General features: G+C 52.9%; 1 protein-coding gene across 1 annotated transcript in view; it reads right to left on the bottom strand.

Moving 5' to 3' along the window:
• The window catches only part of CRTAM (cytotoxic and regulatory T cell molecule), a 237,065-nt gene that overhangs the window by 120,197 nt on the left and 96,682 nt on the right, over positions 1-20,186 (bottom strand). The window contains exon 5 of the mRNA XM_069614085.1: positions 16,243-16,404. Coding sequence (XP_069470186.1) covers positions 16,243-16,404 — 162 coding nt within the window. The remainder of the gene's footprint in view (positions 1-16,242; positions 16,405-20,186) is intronic.

The raw sequence follows: 20,186 nt of genomic DNA, 5'->3' as shown, positions 1-20,186 counted from the left end.
AGAACACTGGGGTGATGGAGAGGCATCGGTAAGAACCCTGGGGTGGTGGAGAGGCATCAGTAAGAACACTGGGGCGATGGAGAGGCATCGGTAAGAACACTGAGGCGATGGAGAGGCATCGGTAAGAACACTGGGGCGATGGAGAGGCATCGGTAAGAACACTGGGGCGATGGAGAGGCATCGGTAAGAACACTGGGGTGATGGAGAGCCATCGGTAAGAACACTGGGGCGATGAAGAGGCATCAGTAAGAACACTGGGGTGATGGAGAGGCATCAGTAAGAACACTGGGGCGGTGGAGAGGCATCGGTAAGAACACTGTGGCGCTGGAGAGGCATTGGTGAGAACACTGGGGCAATGAAGAGCCATCAGTAAGAACACTGGGGCGATGAAGAGGCATCAGTAAGAACACTGGGGCAATGGAGAGGCATCGGTAAGAACACTGGGGCGATGAAGAGGCATCAGTAAGAACACTGGGGCGATGGAGAGGCATCGGTAAGAACACTGGGGCAATGGAGAGGCATCAGTAAGAACACTGGGGCGATGAAGAGGCATCGGTAAGAACACTGGGGCAATGGAGAGGCATCAGTAAGAACACTGGGGCGATGGAGAAGCATCAGTAAGAACACTGTGGCGATGGAGAGGCATCGGTAAGAACAATAGGGTGATGGAGAGGCATCGGTAAGAACACTGGGGCGATGGAGAGGCATCAGTAAATACACTGGGGCAATGAAGAGGCATCAGTAAGAACAGTGGGGCGATGAAGAGGCATCAGTAAGAACACTGGGGCGATGGAGAGCCATCGGTGAGAACACTGGGGCGATGTAGAGGCATCGGTAAGAACACTAGGCGATGGAGAGGCATCGGTAAGAACACTGGGGCGATGGAGAGGCATCAGTGAGAACACTGGGGCGATGGAGAGGCATCAGTGAGAACAGTGAGGTGATGGAGAGGCATCGGTAAGAACACTGGGGTGGTGGAGAGGCATCAGTAAGAACACTGGGGTGGTGGAGAGGCATCAGGAAGAACACTGGGGTGATAAAGAGGCGTAAGAACACTGGGGCGATGGAGAGGCATCGGTAAGAACATTGGGGCGGTGGAGAGGCATCGGTAAGAACACTGTGGCGATGGAGAGGCATCGGTAAGAACACTGGGGTGATGGAGAGGCATCAGTAAGAGCACTGGGGCGATGGAGAGGCATCGGTAAGAACATTGGGGTGATGGAGAGCCATCGGTAAGAACACTGGGGTGATGGAGAGGCATCGGTAAGAACACTGGGGCGATGGAGAGGCATCGGTAAGAACACTGGGGCGATGAAGAGGCATCAGTAAGAACACTGGGGCGATGAAGAAGCATCGGTAAGAACACTGGGGCGATGGAGAGGCATCGGTAAGAACACTGTGGCGCTGGAGAGGCATCGGTACGAACACTGGGGTGATGGAGAGGCATCAGTAAGAACACTGGGGCGATGAAGAGGCATCAGTAAGAAGACTGGGACGATGGAGAGCCATTGGTAAGAACACTGGGGTGATGGAGAGGCATCGGTAAGAACACTGGGGTGGTGGAGAGGCATTGGTAAGAACACTGGGGCGATGAAGAGGCATCGGTAAGAACACTGGGGCGATGGAGAGGCATCGGTAAGAACACTGGGGCGACGGAGAGGATTCGCTAAGAACACTGGGGCGATGGAGAGGCATCGGTAAGGACACTGGGGCGATGAAGAGGCATCGGTAAGAACACTGGGGCAATGGAGAGGCATCGGTGAGAACACTGGGGCGATGGAGAGCCTTCGGTAAGAACACTGGGGCAATGAGGAGGCATCGGTAAGAACACTGGGGTGATGGAGAGGCATTAGTAAGAACACTGGGGTGATGGAGAGGCATCGGTAAGAACCCTGGGGTGGTGGAGAGGCATCAGTAAGAACACTGGGGCGATGGAGAGGCATCGGTAAGAACACTGAGGCGATGGAGAGGCATCGGTAAGAACACTGGGGCGATGGAGAGGCATCGGTAAGAACACTGGGGCGATGGAGAGGCATCGGTAAGAACACTGGGGCGATGGAGAGCCATCGGTAAGAACACTGGGGCGATGAAGAGGCATCAGTAAGAACACTGGGGTGATGGAGAGGCATCAGTAAGAACACTGGGGCGGTGGAGAGGCATCGGTAAGAACACTGTGGCGCTGGAGAGGCATCGGTGAGAACACTGGGGCGATGAAGAGTCATCGGTAAGAACACTGGGGCGATGAAGAGGCATCGGTAAGAACACTGGGGCAATGGAGAGGCATCGGTAAGAACACTGGGGCGATGAAGAGGCATCAGTAAGAACACTGGGGCGATGGAGAGGCATCGGTAAGAACACTGGGGCAATGGAGAGGCATCGGTAAGAACACTGGGGCAATGAAGAGGCATCGGTAAGAAAACTGGGGCGATGGAGAGGCATCGGTAAGAACACTGGGGCGATGGAGAAGCATCAGTAAGAACACTGGGGCGATGGAGAGCCATCGGTGAGAACACTGGGGCGATGAAGAGGCATCGGTAAGAACACTGGGGCGATGGAGAGGCATCGGTAAGAACACTGGGGCGATGGAGAGCCATCGGTAAGAACACTGTGGTGCTGGAGAGGCATCAGTGAGAACACTGGGGCGATGGAGAGGCATCAGTGATAACAGTGAGGTGATGGAGAGGCATCGGTAAGAACACTGGGGTGGTGGAGAGGCATCGGTAAGAACACTAGGGTGGTGGAGAGGCATCGGTAAGAACACTGGGGTGGTGGAGAGGCATCGGTAAGAACACTGGGGTGGTGGAGAGGCATCGGTAAGAACACTGGGGTGGTGGAGAGGCATCAGTAAGAACACTGGGGTGATAAAGAGGCGTAAGAACACTGGGGCGAAGGAGAGCCATCGGTAAGAACACTGGGGCGATGAAGAGGCATCGGTAAGAACACTGGGGCGGTGGAGAGGCATCGGTAAGAACACTGGGGCGATGGAGAGGCATCGGTAAGAACACTGGGGCGATGGAGAGGCATCGGTATTAACATTGGGGCGATGGAGAGGCATCGGTATTAACATTGGGGCGATGGAGAGGCATCGGTAAGAACACTGGGGTGATGGAGAGGCATCGGTAAGAGCACTGGGGCGATGGAGAGGCATCGGTAAGAACATTGGGGTGATGGAGAGCCATTGGTAAGAACACTGGGGTGATGAAGAGGCATCGGTAAGAACACTGGGGTGGTGGAGAGGCATCGGTAAGAACACTGGGGTGATGGAGAGGCATCGGTAAGAACACTGGGGCGATGGAGAGGCATCGGTAAGAACACTGGGGCGATGAAGAGGCATCGGTAAGAACACTGGGGCGATGGAGAAGCATCGGTAAGAACACTGGGGCGATGGAGAGGCATCGGTAAGAACACTGTGGCGCTGGAGAGGCATTGGTAAGAACACTGGGGTGATGGAGAGGCATCGGTAAGAACACTGGGGCGATGGAGAGGCATCGGTAAGAGCACTGGGGCGATGGAGAGGCATCGGTAAGAACATTGGGGTGATGGAGAGGCATCGGTAAGAACACTGGGGTGGTGGAGAGGCATCGGTAAGAACACTGGGGTGATGGAGAGGCATCGGTAAGAACACTGGGGCGATGGAGAGGCATCAGTAAGAACACTGGGGCGATGAAGAGGCATCGGTAAGAACACTGGGGCGATGCAGAGGCATCAGTAAGAACACTGGGGCGATGGAGAGGCATCGGTAAGAACACTGGGGCGATGAAGAGGCATCGGTAAGAACACTGGGGCGATGGAGAGGCATCGGTAAGAACACTGGGGCGATGGAGAGGCATCGGTAAGAGCACTGGAGCGATGGAGAGGCATCGGTAAGAACATTGGGGTGATGGAGAGCCATCGGTAAGAACACTGGGGCGATGGAGAGGCATCGGTAAGAACATTGGGGTGATGGAGAGGCATCGGTAAGAACACTGGGGTGGTGGAGAGGCATCGGTAAGAACACTGGGGTGATGGAAAGGCATTGGTAAGAACACTGGGGCGATGGAGAGGCATCGGTAAGAACACTGGGGCGATGAAGAGGCATCGGTAAGAACACTGGGGCGATGAAGAGGCATCGGTAAGAACACTGGGGCGATGGAGAGGCATCGGTAAGAACACCGGGGCGATGGAGAAGCATCGGTAAGAACACTGGGGCAATGGAGAGGCATCGGTAAGAACACTGGGGCGATGGAGAGGCATCGGTAAGAACACTGGGGCAATGGAGAGGCATCGGTAAGGACACTGGCGCGATGAAGAGGCATCGGTAAGAACACTGGGGTGGTGGAGAGGCATCGGTAAGAACACTGGGGCGATGAAGAGGCATCGGTAAGAACACTGGGGCGATGGAGAGGCATCGGTAAGGACACTGGGGCGATGAAGAGGCATCGGTAAGAACACTGGGGTGGTGGAGAGGCATCGGTAAGAACCTGGGGCGATGAAGAGGCATCGGTAAGAACACTGGGGCGATGAAGAGGCATCGGTAAGGACACTGGGGCAATGAAGAGGCATCGGTAAGAACACTGGGGCAATGGAGAGGCATCGGTGAGAACAATGGGGCGATGGAGAGCCATCAGTAAGAACACTGGGGCGATGAAGAGGCATCGGTAAGAACACTGGGGTGATGGAGAGGCATCAGTAAGAACACTGGGGTGATGGAGAGGCATCGGTAAGAACCCTGGGGTGGTGGAGAGGCATCGGTAAGAACACTGGGGCGATGGAGAGGCATCGGTAAGAACACTGAGGCGATGGAGAGGCATCGGTAAGAACACTGGGGCGATGGAGAGGCATCGGTAAGAACACTGGGGCGATGGAGAGGCATCGGTAAGAACACTGGGGTGATGGAGAGCCATCGGTAAGAACACTGGGGCGATGAAGAGGCATCAGTAAGAACACTGGGGTGATGGAGAGGCATCAGTAAGAACACTGGGGCGGTGGAGAGGCATCGGTAAGAACACTGTGGCGCTGGAGAGGCATTGGTGAGAACACTGGGGCAATGAAGAGCCATCAGTAAGAACACTGGGGCGATGCAGAGGCATCAGTAAGAACACTGGGGCAATGGAGAGGCATCGGTAAGAACACTGGGGCGATGAAGAGGCATCAGTAAGAACACTGGGGCGATGGAGAGGCATCGGTAAGAACACTGGGGCAATGGAGAGGCATCAGTAAGAACACTGGGGCGATGAAGAGGCATCGGTAAGAACACTGGGGCGATGGAGAGGCATCAGTAAGAACACTGGGGCGATGGAGAAGCATCAGTAAGAACACTGTGGCGATGGAGAGGCATCGGTAAGAACAATAGGGTGATGGAGAGGCATCGGTAAGAACACTGGGGCGATGGAGAGGCATCAGTAAATACACTGGGGCAATGAAGAGGCATCAGTAAGAACAGTGGGGCGATGAAGAGGCATCAGTAAGAACACTGGGGCGATGGAGAGCCATCGGTGAGAACACTGGGGCGATGTAGAGGCATCGGTAAGAACACTAGGCGATGGAGAGGCATCGGTAAGAACACTGGGGCGATGGAGAGGCATCAGTGAGAACACTGGGGCGATGGAGAGGCATCAGTGAGAACAGTGAGGTGATGGAGAGGCATCGTTAAGAACACTGGGGTGGTGGAGAGGCATCAGTAAGAACACTGGGGTGGTGGAGAGGCATCAGGAAGAACACTGGGGTGATAAAGAGGCGTAAGAACACTGGGGCGATGGAGAGGCATCGGTAAGAACATTGGGGCGGTGGAGAGGCATCGGTAAGAACACTGTGGCGATGGAGAGGCATCGGTAAGAACACTGGGGTGATGGAGAGGCATCGGTAAGAGCACTGGGGCGATGGAGAGGCATCGGTAAGAACATTGGGGTGATGGAGAGCCATCGGTAAGAACACTGGGGTGATGGAGAGGCATCGGTAAGAACACTGGGGCGATGGAGAGGCATCGGTAAGAACACTGGGGCGATGAAGAGGCATCAGTAAGAACACTGGGGCGATGAAGAAGCATCGGTAAGAACACTGGGGCGATGGAGAGGCATCGGTAAGAACACTGTGGCGCTGGAGAGGCATCGGTACGAACACTGGGGTGATGGAGAGGCATCAGTAAGAACACTGGGGCGATGAAGAGGCATCAGTAAGAAGACTGGGACGATGGAGAGCCATTGGTAAGAACACTGGGGTGATGGAGAGGCATCGGTAAGAACACTGGGGTGGTGGAGAGGCATTGGTAAGAACACTGGGGCGATGAAGAGGCATCGGTAAGAACACTGGGGCGATGGAGAGGCATCGGTAAGAACACTGGGGCGACGGAGAGGATTCGCTAAGAACACTGGGGCGATGGAGAGGCATCGGTAAGGACACTGGGGCGATGAAGAGGCATCGGTAAGAACACTGGGGCAATGGAGAGGCATCGGTGAGAACACTGGGGCGATGGAGAGCCTTCGGTAAGAACACTGGGGCAATGAGGAGGCATCGGTAAGAACACTGGGGTGATGGAGAGGCATTAGTAAGAACACTGGGGTGATGGAGAGGCATCGGTAAGAACCCTGGGGTGGTGGAGAGGCATCAGTAAGAACACTGGGGCGATGGAGAGGCATCGGTAAGAACACTGAGGCGATGGAGAGGCATCGGTAAGAACACTGGGGCGATGGAGAGGCATCGGTAAGAACACTGGGGCGATGGAGAGGCATCGGTAAGAACACTGGGGCGATGGAGAGCCATCGGTAAGAACACTGGGGCGATGAAGAGGCATCAGTAAGAACACTGGGGTGATGGAGAGGCATCAGTAAGAACACTGGGGCGGTGGAGAGGCATCGGTAAGAACACTGTGGCGCTGGAGAGGCATCGGTGAGAACACTGGGGCGATGAAGAGTCATCGGTAAGAACACTGGGGCGATGAAGAGGCATCGGTAAGAACACTGGGGCAATGGAGAGGCATCGGTAAGAACACTGGGGCGATGAAGAGGCATCAGTAAGAACACTGGGGCGATGGAGAGGCATCGGTAAGAACACTGGGGCAATGGAGAGGCATCGGTAAGAACACTGGGGCAATGAAGAGGCATCGGTAAGAAAACTGGGGCGATGGAGAGGCATCGGTAAGAACACTGGGGCGATGGAGAAGCATCAGTAAGAACACTGGGGCGATGGAGAGCCATCGGTGAGAACACTGGGGCGATGAAGAGGCATCGGTAAGAACACTGGGGCGATGGAGAGCCATCGGTAAGAACACTGTGGTGCTGGAGAGGCATCAGTGAGAACACTGGGGCGATGGAGAGGCATCAGTGATAACAGTGAGGTGATGGAGAGGCATCGGTAAGAACACTGGGGTGGTGGAGAGGCATCGGTAAGAACACTGGGGTGGTGGAGAGGCATCGGTAAGAACACTGGGGTGGTGGAGAGGCATCGGTAAGAACACTGGGGTGGTGGAGAGGCATCGGTAAGAACACTGGGGTGGTGGAGAGGCATCAGTAAGAACACTGTGGTGATAAAGAGGCGTAAGAACACTGGGGCGAAGGAGAGCCATCGGTAAGAACACTGGGGCGATGAAGAGGCATCGGTAAGAACACTGGGGCGGTGGAGAGGCATCGGTAAGAACACTGGGGCGATGGAGAGGCATCGGTAAGAACACTGGGGCGATGGAGAGGCATCGGTATTAACATTGGGGCGATGGAGAGGCATCGGTATTAACATTGGGGCGATGGAGAGGCATCGGTAAGAACACTGGGGTGATGGAGAGGCATCGGTAAGAGCACTGGGGCGATGGAGAGGCATCGGTAAGAACATTGGGGTGATGGAGAGCCATTGGTAAGAACACTGGGGTGATGAAGAGGCATCGGTAAGACCACTGGGGCGGTGGAGAGGCATCAGTAAGAACACTGGGGTGATGGAGAGGCATCGGTAAGAACACTGGGGCGATGGAGAGGCATCGGTAAGAACACTGGGGCGATGAAGAGGCATCGGTTCGGTAAGAACACTGGGGCGATGGAGAAGCATCGGTAAGAACACTGGGGCGATGGAGAGGCATCGGTAAGAACACTGTGGCGCTGGAGAGGCATCGGTAAGAACACTGGGGCGATGGAGAGGCATCAGTAAGAACACTGGGGCGATGGAGAGGCATCGGTAAGAGCACTGGGGCGATGGAGAGGCATCGGTAAGAACATTGGGGTGATGGAGAGGCATCGGTAAGAACACTGGGGCGGTGGAGAGGCATCGGTAAGAACACTGGGGCGATGGAGAGGCATCGGTAAGAACACTGGGGCGATGGAGAGGCATCAGTAAGAACACTGGGGCGATGAAGAGGCATCGGTAAGAACACTGGGGCGATGGAGAGGCATCGGTAAGAACACTGGGGCGATGGAGAGGCATCGGTAAGAACACTGGGGCGATGAAGAGGCATCGGTAAGAACACTGGGGCGATGGAGAGGCATCGGTAAGAACACTGGGGCGATGGAGAGGCATCGGTAAGAGCACTGGAGCGATGGAGAGGCATCGGTAAGAACATTGGGGCGATGGAGAGCCATCGGTAAGAACACTGGGGCGATGGAGAGGCATCGGTAAGAACATTGGGGTGATGGAGAGGCATCGGTAAGAACACTGGGGTGGTGGAGAGGCATCGGTAAGAACACTGGGGCGATGGAAAGGCATTGGTAAGAACACTGGGGCAATGGAGAGGCATCAGTAAGAACACTGGGGCGATGAAGAGGCATCGGTAAGAACACTGGGGCGATGAAAAGGCATCGGTAAGAACACTGGGGTGATGGAGAGGCGTAAGAACGCTGGGGTGATGGCGAGGCATCAGTAAGAACACTGGGGTGATGGAGAGGCGGAAGAACACTGGGGGGATGGCGAGGCTTCGGTAAGAACACTGGGCCTGGGGTGATGAAACGCGCCCGGTTCTCTTTAACCAAACTTGAACCAGGAGGGTATAATCCCGAATAATGAGAACTCCGCAGTGTGTCCTCGTTTCATGTCCTGCAGCTGGACTTTGGTGCTGTTTATGACGTCATGTCGCGATAGCGCTTCCAAGGAGGAGCTATGCAGTGAAAATTAACAATCGCAGCGCCCGCTCTCCATCCTTGAATCTTCATCGGGGTATGTCCGAGAAGGCGGCTTGATTGGATGATGTATCGGGGGAGTATTTTGGAAATCCTTGCAGAGTCTCGTTGGGCTCTCGCGAGAGGACACCCTGAGGAGCTCAGGTGATGGTGCCTGTGTCTAATCACAGCGTCATCATGATCAATCCCATCGGCCGAAATAGAGGCAGACACTTGTCAGGCGCTACTTGTGAAATGATAGCAGTTTTCATAAAAATCCCACCTACAACCCGGCACATTACTCTGCTCACCATTTAACTGTTTGCAAAGGCCACGGCCAATTGTGAGACACATTTACTGTGGAAAATTGGAGTAAAAATACATTGGCCCTCATTACGAGTTTGGCGGTAGCCATGGAGCTATTGCCGCCAAACCGTGCTCCTTTACCAGGTTCCCAGAATGGGGAATTACCGGGCCATTCCGAGTTTAGAGGGCCTGGTAATTCCTCCCTCAGGGAACCCGGGCCCGGCCCTTCCCCATTCCATTCTGAGCCCCCATAGGGCTCAATGGGAATGGGTGCAGGGAGCTAACAACGGGCCGATTACGAGCGGCCCGTTGTTAGTTCCCTCTTCCCCTCGCGGGACCCGGTAACGACACCTGGTTTTACCAGGTGTCCTTAGTGGGTCCCGCAAGTGGACCTCGTAATTTCACAGGATGGGTTTAACGGGTCCGCCTCCATTAGCGGAGCCCGTTAACCCGTTCCGCGAAAGTTATAATGAGCCCCATTATGTTTATATGATGGGTTTTTTATAACGCGCTTAATAACCAGAAGTTTCTAAGTGTGGACCCGGGATTCGAACCTGGGTTGCTGCGTGTCGTCTTGCTTCCAAGGCGAGCACGTTGTCCCTAAGCTATTCTCCCGAGTATAAGCTTTTATACTAACTGATCAGCACTGCAGAGGTCTTACAAATGTGCCCCGTTTAATTATTCTTCCCAAAACTCCCAATTGGCAAATGAGCTGCCTGGTGATGTCTCATCTCGTGTCTGCACTCTCTCCTGGGCTCTCACAGTGGCATGCCAGTCCTTGGAAAGGTAAAGTACTTGGCATCTAACAGCCACATCTGACAGCCATGGGTGTATCATTGTGCCCTCTACAGACAGCCCACCGCGGTGGATCATTGTGCCATCTACAGACAGCCCACCACTGGTGGATGATTGTGCCTTCTACAAACATGGCACCACTGGTGGATCATTGTGCCCTCTACAGACAGCCCACCACTGGTGGATCATTGTGCACTCTACAGACAGCCCACTACTGGTGGATCATTGTGCCATCTACAGACAGCGCACCACTGGTGGCTCATTGTGCCCTCTACAGACAGGGCACCACTGGTGAATCATTGTGCCCTCTACAGACAGGGCACCACTGGTGGATCATTGTGCCTTCTACAAACATGACACCACTGGTGGATCATTGTGCCTTCTACAGACAGCCCACCACGGGTGAATCATTGTGCCCTCTACAGACAGCGCACCACTGGTGGATCATTGTGCCCTCTACAGACAACACACCACTGTTGGACCCTTGTGCCCTCTACAGAGAGTAGTGGATTATTAATTCCTCTACAGACAGGTCACCCCTGGCGGATCAATTTGCTTTGTACCGTCAGCCCACCACTGGTGGAGGATTGTGTCCTCTACAGACAGCCCACCACTGGTGGATCATTGTGCCCTCTACAGACAGCCCACCACTGGTGGATCATTGTGCCCTCTACATACAGCCCACCACTGGTGGATCATTGTGCCCTCTACAGACAGGGCACCACTGGTGGATCATTGTACCCTCTACAGAAAGCCCACCGCTGGTGGATCATTGTGCCCTCTACAGACAGCGCACCGATGGTGGATCATTGTGTCCTCTACAGACAGCCCACCGCTGGTGGATTATTGTGCGCTCTACAGACTTGGCACCACTGGTGGATCATTGTGCCCTCTACAGACAGCCCACACTGGTGGATCATTGTTCCCTCTTCTGACAGGGCACCACTGGTGGATCATTGTGCCCTCTACAGACAGCCCACCGCTGGTGGATCAGTGTGCGCTCTACAGACAGGGCACCGCTGGTGGATCATTGTGCGCTCTACAGACATAGCACCACTGGTGGATCATTGTGCCCTCTACAGAGAGCCCACCACTGGTGGATCATTGTTCCCTCTACTGACAGGGCACCACTGCTGGATCATTGTTCCCTCTACTGACAGGGCACCACTGGTGGATCATTGTGCCCTCTACAGACCGCCCACCGCTGGTGGATCAGTGTGCGCTCTACAGACAGGGCACCACTGGTGGATCACTGTGCCCTCTACAGACAGCCCACCACTGGTGGATCATTGTTCCCTCTACTGACAGGGTACCACTGGTGGATCATTGTTCCCTCTACTGACAGCCCACCACTGGTGGATCATTGTGCCCTCTACAGACAGGGCACCACTGGTGGATCATTGTGCCCTCTACAGACAGCCCACCACTGGTGGATCATTGTTCCCTCTACTGATAGGGCACCACTGGTGGATCATTGTGCGCTCTACAGACAGCCCACCACTGGTGGATCATTGTGCCCTCTACAGACAGCCCACCACTGGTGGATCATTGTGCGCTCTGCAGACATGGCACCACTGGTGGATCATTGTGCCCTCTACAGACATGGCACCACTGGTGGATCATTGTTCCCTCTACTGATAGGGCACCGCTGGTGGATCATTGTGCACTCTACAGACATGGCACCACTGGTGGATCATTGTGCCCTCTACAGACATGGCACCACTGGTGGATCATTGTTCCCTCTACTGATAGGGCACCACTGGTGGATCATTGTGCCCTCTACAGACAGCCCACCGCTGGTGGATCATTGTTCCCTCTACTGATAAGGCACCACTGGTGGATCATTGTGCCCTCTACAGACAGCCCACCGCTGGTGGATCATTGTTCCCTCTACTGATAGGGCGCCACTGGTGGATCATTGTGCCCTCTACAGACAGCCCACCACTGGTGGATCATTGTGCGCTCTACAGACATGGCACCACTGGTGGATCATTGTGCCCTCTACAGACATGGCACCACTGGTGGATCATTGTTCCCTCTACTGATAGGGCACCACTGGTGGATCATTGTGCCCTCTACAGACAGGGCACCACTGGTGGATCATTGTTCCCTCTACTGACAGGGCACCACTGGTGGATCATTGTTCCCTCTACTGATAGGGCACCACTGGTGGATCATTGTGCCCTCTACAGACGTGGCACCGCTGGTGGATCATTGTTCCCTCTACTGACAGGGCACCACTGGTGGATCATTGTGCCCTCTACAGACAGCCCACCGTTGGTGGATCATTGTTCCCTCTACTGATAGGGCGCCACTGGTGGATCATTGAGCCCTCTACGGACAGCCCACCACTGGTGGATCATTGTGCGCTCTACAGACATGGCACCACTGGTGGATCATTGTGCCCTCTACAGACATGGCACCACTGGTGGATCATTGTTCCCTCTACTGACAGCGCACCACTGGTGGATCTTTGTGCCCTCTACAGACAGCCCACCACTGTTGGATCATTGTGCGCTCTACAGACATGGCACCACTGGTGGATCATTGTGCCCTCTACAGACATGGCACCACTGGTGGATCATTGTTCCCTCTACTGACATGGCACCACTGGTGGATCATTGTGCCCTCTGCAGACATCCCACCGCTGGTGGATCATTGTGCGCTCTACAGACATGACACCACTGGTGGATCATTGTTCCCTCTACTGACAGGGCACCACTGGTGGATCATTGTGCCCTCTACAGACATGGCACCACTGGTGGATCATTGTTCCCTCTACAGACATGGCACCACTGGTGAATCATTGTGCACTCTACAGACATGGCACCAATGGTGGATCATTGTGCCCTCTACAGACATGGCACCACTGGTGGATCATTGTGCCCTCTACAGACAGCCCACCACTGTTGGATCATTGTGCGCTCTACAGACATGGCACCACTGGTGGATCATTGTGCCCTCTACAGACATGGGTCTGTGTGGGCTCTGCCACTGCCTCATTGACTGGTGATCATCAACTACTAAGTGCATGACATTTGGGGGCGTGGGTCCCCAGACCTGTATGGGGTCTTGTATGATGTGGGTGACCACCCTTCTCTTCCCAGGCTTCTCTGTGCGATTGGTCATGGAGCGGATGGGAGCACTTGCGTGTGAGTGCTTTGTGTATTGGCCCCACGTGCCTGTGCTCTTTTCCCGATCTGACCTGACACTCTTGCACGGGGTCATCACTTTGCATATGGTGCAGACATCCACGGAAGGCAGCTTTTATAAATTGCACCCACTGCTTCCTCACATGTGGCACTGCTTTAAGGTCACACCCGTGGCGGCCACGATGCATTAGGAATCCAGAAACAGATAATTCCCCTCCACATTCCTCCGCAATTTCCTGACCCCATCACTCCCCCCGCCAGTCCCCCTCCTCGCACCACCTCCCCCCGCCTGAAGACTACACGTTCCGCATCATTTTCTGGCTTTAGAGTAAACCCCATACATGCATACATACATACATACATGCAACCATACGTGCCCCGCCAGACAGCCAGCATGTCACAGCACTCACATGCCAGCTCAAGGGTGCACAGATATCTCACAGATCTACTGTAACTACTTTGAGGCTGCAGGCATTAGGAACCCCAAGTCTCCACATGGCATTGTGCACCACCACCAGTCTACAGCACGGGTTTGCAAAGTCTGGCTTCCCAGAGGTTTTAAACTAGTATATCCATCAGCACTTCTCCTTATAGTGAATGCAGATGGAACATGGGATTCACAGTCACAAACATCTGGAGAGCCACAGTTTGCAAACCTCTGGTCTACCCTAGTAAGAGTCATCAAGTGTCAATCAGCAATTAAAAACAGTTCCCGATAACATTTCTCTCTAAAATAGTAGACAGCAGGCACAACCACCCACCAGCTAGACAGTGTCAGAAGCTGCCCTGCCACTGAGAAACTAGAAAAGTCCAGAAGCTCCCAACCACCCAGCAACTAGAGAGGGCCAGAAGCTGCCCAACCACCCAGCAACCAGACAGGGTCAGAATCTCCCTTACCAACCAGGAACTAGACAGGGTCAAAAGCTCCCCAACCATCCAGCAACTAGACAGGCAGGGCCAGAATCTCCCCAACTATCCAGCACAGCAACTAGACAGGACCAGAGGCTCCCCAACCACCCAGCAACCAGACAGGGCCAGAATCCCCCCCACCAACCAGCAACTAGACAGGGCCAGAAGCACTCCTACTATCCAGCACAGCAACTAGACAGTACCAGAGGCTCCCCAACCACCCAGCAACTAGAAGTAGCCAGAAGCTCCCCAGCCACCCAGCCACTAGATGGGAAAATAAGCTCCCCAACCACCCAGCGACTATAGGTAGCCAGAAGCTCCCCAGCCACCCAGCCACTAGACGAGAACAGAGCTCCCCAACCACCCAGCGACTATAAGTAGCCAGAAGCTCCTCAACCACCCAGCAACTAGACAGGGCCAGAAGCTCCCCAACCACCCAGAAACTAGACAGGACCAGAGGCTCCCCAACCACCCAGCAACTAGAAGTAGCCAGAAGCTCCCCAGCCACCCAGCCACTAGACGGGAACAGAAGCTCCCCAACCACTCAGCGACTATAAGTAGCCAGAAGCTCCTCAACCACCCAGCAACTAGACAGGGCCAGAAGCTCCCCAACCACCCAGCAACCAGACAGGGCCAGAATCTCCCCCACCAACCAGCACCTAGACAGGGCAAGAAGTTCCCCAACTATCCAGCACAGCAACTAGACAGGACCAGAGGCTCCCCAACCACCCAGCAACTAGAGGTAGCCAGAAGCTCCCCAGCCACCCAGCCACTAGACGGGAACAGAAGCTCCCCAACCACCCAGCGACTATAAGTAGCTAGAAGCTCCCCAACCACTCAGCAACCAGACAGGGCCAGAATCTCCCCCACCAACCAGCAACTAGGCAGGGCCTGAATCTCCCCAACTATCCAGCACAGCAACTAGACAGTACCAGAGGCTCCCCAAATGCCCAGCAACTAGACAGGACCAGAGGCTCCCCTACCACACAGAAACTAGAAGTAACCAGAAGCTCCCCAGCCCCTCAGCCACTAGACGGGAATAGAAGCTCCCCAACCACCCAGCGACTAGAAGTAGCCAGAAGCTCCTCAACCACCCAGCAACTAGACAGGGCCAGAAGCTCCTCAACCACCCAGCAACTAGATGGGCCAGAGGCTCCCCAACCATCCAGCAACTAGACAGGGCCAAAAGCCCCCCAAGCACCCAGCAACCAGACAGGGCCAGAAGCTCCCCAAGCATCCAGTAACTAGACAGGGCCAGAAGCTCCCCAATCACCAGCAACTACACAGGGCCAGATGCTCCCCCACCAAAAAGCAACTAGACAGGTCCAGAAGCTCCTTAACCACACAGAAACTAGATGGGCCAGAGGCTCCCCAACCATGCAGCAACTAGACGTGGCCAGAAGCCCCCCAAGCATCCAGTAACTAGACAGGGCAAGATGCTCCTCAACCACTCAGCAACTAGACAGATCCAGATGCTCCCCCACCAAAAAGCAACTAGACAGGGAGAGATGTTCACCAACCACCCAGAAATTAGACAGGGCCAGTACCTCCCCAGTGCCATAAGCTTCCCAACCAGCCAGCAACTAGACAGGGCCAGAAGCTCCCCAACTATCCAGCACAGCAACTAGACAGGACCAGAGGCTCCCCAACCACACAGCAACTAGAAGTAGCCAGAAGCTCCCCAGCCACTCAGCCACTAGACGGGAACAGAAAGTAGCCAGAAGCTCCTCAACCACCCAGCAACTAGATAGCACCATAAGCTCCCCAACCGTCCAGGAACTAGACAGGACCAGAAGCTCCCCAACCACCTAGCAACTACACAGGGCCAGGAGTGCCCCAAAACACACAGTACTTGTCCTCTTTATTTAGTCCCAAAAACACGCCTTTAATTGTGTATAACAGATATGGGCAGCACACATGTGGGAGGGCAAACAGACAGCAGGCATGTGGGGAGCACCTACGCCCACAAATAAATGATTTGTATAGAAAGATTCCCAGATGCGTCTCAGGGTCTCTTCAACATCACTTACAAACATCTGTAAACTTGAGAGCTGCTGTTAGGACCTCAGAGCCCAGGCTTTCATGACGAACCACACACTCCGCTCTCGAGTTTTGGGGGTACGATCGGACGGTCAGTGTGCTTGTAGTGTTGCATTTCATCCCATCTGGTTCAAAATCGTACCTAGTGTCACCTGTGTGGAAAATTGTTGGAAAAATGTAGTTAATCAGTAGAAAGTACTTCGAAACAATTATAGTTTATCTAATTTTTCCAAAAGCATGTACGGTTGTATGCACATACGTAGACGTGCATGTGTGGGGCAGGAGGCTAGCCCAGGGGCAATGCTTTTGTCTTGGAAGACCATGCAGAGCAGAAATCCCAGTCTCACACTTGTTATAAAGGATTAAATAATTAAGGAGCAACCTAGGAGGGGCGCAACAGAGCTTTGCACAGGGGGACACACCGCAGGGTTACTGGGAAGTTGCAGGGGTAGCAGAGGAGCTGGAAGGAGTTTCTTGAGTTAATCTCAAGTGCTGTAGCAACGTCTTATGTTCAGAATGCTTGAAAATCACACATCAGAATGGAGAGGCTAAGGGCGGCTCTTGAACGAGAATGAATTCTTGCAGGAGAAGTGAAGAGAAAAACAGGACAGAGATAACAAGAGGATAGAAAAAAGGAAACATTCAACTGACACCTATATCTTTAAATTCTTTTAAATTAGAACACTGGAATGTTGACTGTTGCAGACAATGCAATGGCCGAGGTCCATAATGACGTATTAGAGCCCACACCATCCATGTCCAATGTGTGGGAGGTTACCTTTTCCCCAATTATGATCCCAAAGATGAAGGGCAGAAGTCCGCTACACACAACAGAGCCCGATGGGAAGGGCTGTAATGCTTGAAGCTTGCACAGAGAGACACAAGGATGCCTTGCTCGCCCAGGTCTCCTTAACTAGTGCCCAGTATGCGTACTACTCACAAAGGTGGACGGAGCAAAGGAGACGTACGTGATGTGGGCTTCTGCCGTGGTTAGGGCCTGGACTCCATGCCTTTGGAGCGTGCTCTGTGGCTGGTAAATGCCTTCTTTCCCAACATTCCAATGTTTCTCCTTTCTCTCTCCTAGTGTTAAACAAGTAAGTTCAGGGCCATCTTAAGCACTTTTGGGGCCCTGGGCATGGACATCTTTGGGGCCCCCCTTCACCAAACCAAAGGAATTAAGTGATCAAGAATATCTGACCCCCCGCACCCGCAATTAAAACCTATAGGTTGATATGCTGCCTTACAGCATTAAAAATAAGCATGTTTATTCCATTTTAGTCCCCTTACCCTCTTCATTCTTGCTCTAATCAGAATGATAAACAAGTAGCATTTGAAGGCCAACATTATCAGTCTAGGAAGAGGTTACTTCTGTTCTAGCATAGATACAGGAGACGTTATATCAATAGCATCCAGGAAGGTATGCAGCCTGTAGTATTAATGCAGGGCCATATGTAAAAGGTACATGTATGTTATGAATCGCCGCCGCGTTCCCTGTCTCCAAGCATCTCCAATTTGGCAACGCTGGAGGTTACCATGGAGACGTGGCGTTTCCGTTGCCCGTGTTTCTGGTAGTCACATGACACAGCGATTACGTGCACTACGCGTAAGGTAACGCCTCCTCCTTTAAATACGATTGCCAAAGGTTTAACGCTGCTTCTAATTAGCGTTTGTCATACCATTACTTTGATCCAGATTTCTTCCACTTTTGAACTCGGAACGTTTCTCGACCTGTCTATCGGATTACCCTTGGATATCAAGTTGGACCGTGGCTAGCTGTCCCGTCGGCTTTCTGCACTTGCAGCGGCTCCTCGGCAGTAGTCCCGGCTGCTTGCCGAGCCCCCACGCTGCCTTCGTTCTTTCAAGCCAGCCATCCTGCCAGCGCGCCGCACCTTGCAGCGGCTTCCTCAGCAGCGATTCCGCCTACCTGCTGAGCCCCCGCGCTGCCTTTGTTCCTTAAGGTAAACCTGCCTACCCTCCTCTCCGGCTGTCAAGTCTCTGTGCTGCTCAACAAACTCATACCGAAGCCCATTATAGACGGATTCGACCACTCCTGTGTTCAGAAGTACAGAGGACATAAAGCTTCGATTCTACCTTCGCTCTGCTGCGCACTACGCAGCCCGCAACATCAACCTTTTTTGTAGGCCCCTGCTTATGGGGAGATGTTATGAACTCATGCGCTGCCTACCTTGATCAATACCAGAACTACCCGGGGAACTATCGTGTGAACAACTGTGTTTGGGACACTTTTCACCAGCAACTGTGCACTTTCTGAACGCTCTCCTGTAGTGCACCATCCCGGACCCAGGTTGCGACCCTCGTTCCGTTCGGGCTAGTCTTTCTATACTAACCTTCCTGTTTGTTATTTTTTCCTACCGTTGATTAGTACATTCCTTCCTGAAAACACCTATTGGGTAAGCCTGTGGTCATTGGTGTTTGTTTTCCTGGGAATCAATAGGTTATCATTCTTACCTATCCTTTCTTTGTTTCCAGTATTCTTGGTCCCAGTATAACCACCCGTAGTTGCCAGAGAGCCCTATCAAACCCTTCCTTCAGGTACTGTTGTTTGGTCTGATCTTGAATTAATGCAGTGATGTCCAAAGTCAGTGAGGTATAATTGTGCTTTTGTTTATTTCTTACAGCCTGGGTTTGGCGGTGTGGATTTCCCCGCTCTTTTGGGTAATTGAGTCCTCTGACTGTTTTTGTTATACAGCAAAGGGGTGTGTTGCCTTAAAGAGGTCCTCGAGTTGAGGAGGTCTGGTTCTGGATCGTACCATTGTACACTCCAGCTTAGACTGAATACTTACCGGAGCTGCTCCCTCTTTGGTTATATCCCAAGGTTGAGCAATGCCCCGACCAGTCCAGCAACTTGTGAGTAACAATGTAACCCATACTAGACAGAGTACTCACATTAGCTGCCTCACAGAACGCAAACGTGCTCAAGCATGGATAGAGCAGACCAATTGGGTGGAAGGAGAAAGCTACACATACCATAGCATGGATAGTGGGTGTAGATTAGAAGCTGCCAGGAAGGTGTCTGTATCCAGACAGACAGATTAGACTATTTTCAAATAGTTTTGCCATTAGAGATCAAAAGAACAAGTGCCTGTGGTGTGCAATATATCAATGCTCACTATTATAGTGGAAGCAACCCTATAGCCAGTGACACCATGAGTGAGGCTGTTTTGAAGATCACACCCTGAGAAGGAAATCACTCTGAAGGGCTGACAATTGTGAAAGGTTTAGGGACTGGCAATTTCGAGAGGCTAGGCAATACAAGAGTAAATTAGATGCCCAGTATTACACGCGCTGGTTAAGGGGTGAATCTGGGATTTGTGCCAACTCTGCAATTTCTGAATTTGAACACTTTCATTACCAGTTCTTACCATGAACTAAAATAATCACATTTCATAAAACTGACTTGGAAAGTACACCAATCACATTACCAAACATGACAATTTTAAAAACAAAATATTATAGAAGGGTGTAACGCATACTGATTCTAGCTTCATTCTCTCCATCATCAAGAGAAGTATACAAGTACCAGCAAACCAATCAGTGTGATTTAACAGATTGAATCTGGGTTGGTCTTTTGTATTTTAAAGCTTTACATACTTCCAAAACACTGGCTTGTGAAATTGTCATTTATAAACGTGCAGAAAACGTTTGACTTTTACAAAAATGCAAAGTGTGTTTTTGTGTGAAACGACCAGACTTTAAAACATGCTTGCCCGAGCCTGTCACCATCTAGTCTGCTCCCTTCTGTCTACCACCCCTTCCACTCAAATGGCCTACACAAGAAAAAAAGATCAAGTAATGGACTAAACAATGCCACCAGCATGCGCAAAAGCAAACTTCACAGAAGACAGTACAGTAATATACGAGATATTCGTTAATTTGACCAGGATCACTGTATTGTCTGCTGGCAAAGCCAGGA

Source organism: Ambystoma mexicanum, chromosome 9, assembly GCF_040938575.1.
Source record: "Ambystoma mexicanum isolate Mex_15411 chromosome 9, UKY_AmexF1_1, whole genome shotgun sequence".
Taxonomy (NCBI): domain Eukaryota; kingdom Metazoa; phylum Chordata; class Amphibia; order Caudata; family Ambystomatidae; genus Ambystoma; species Ambystoma mexicanum.
The sequence above is the reverse complement of the archived record's forward strand: the minus strand, read 5'-3'. Positions and strand labels throughout refer to the sequence as shown.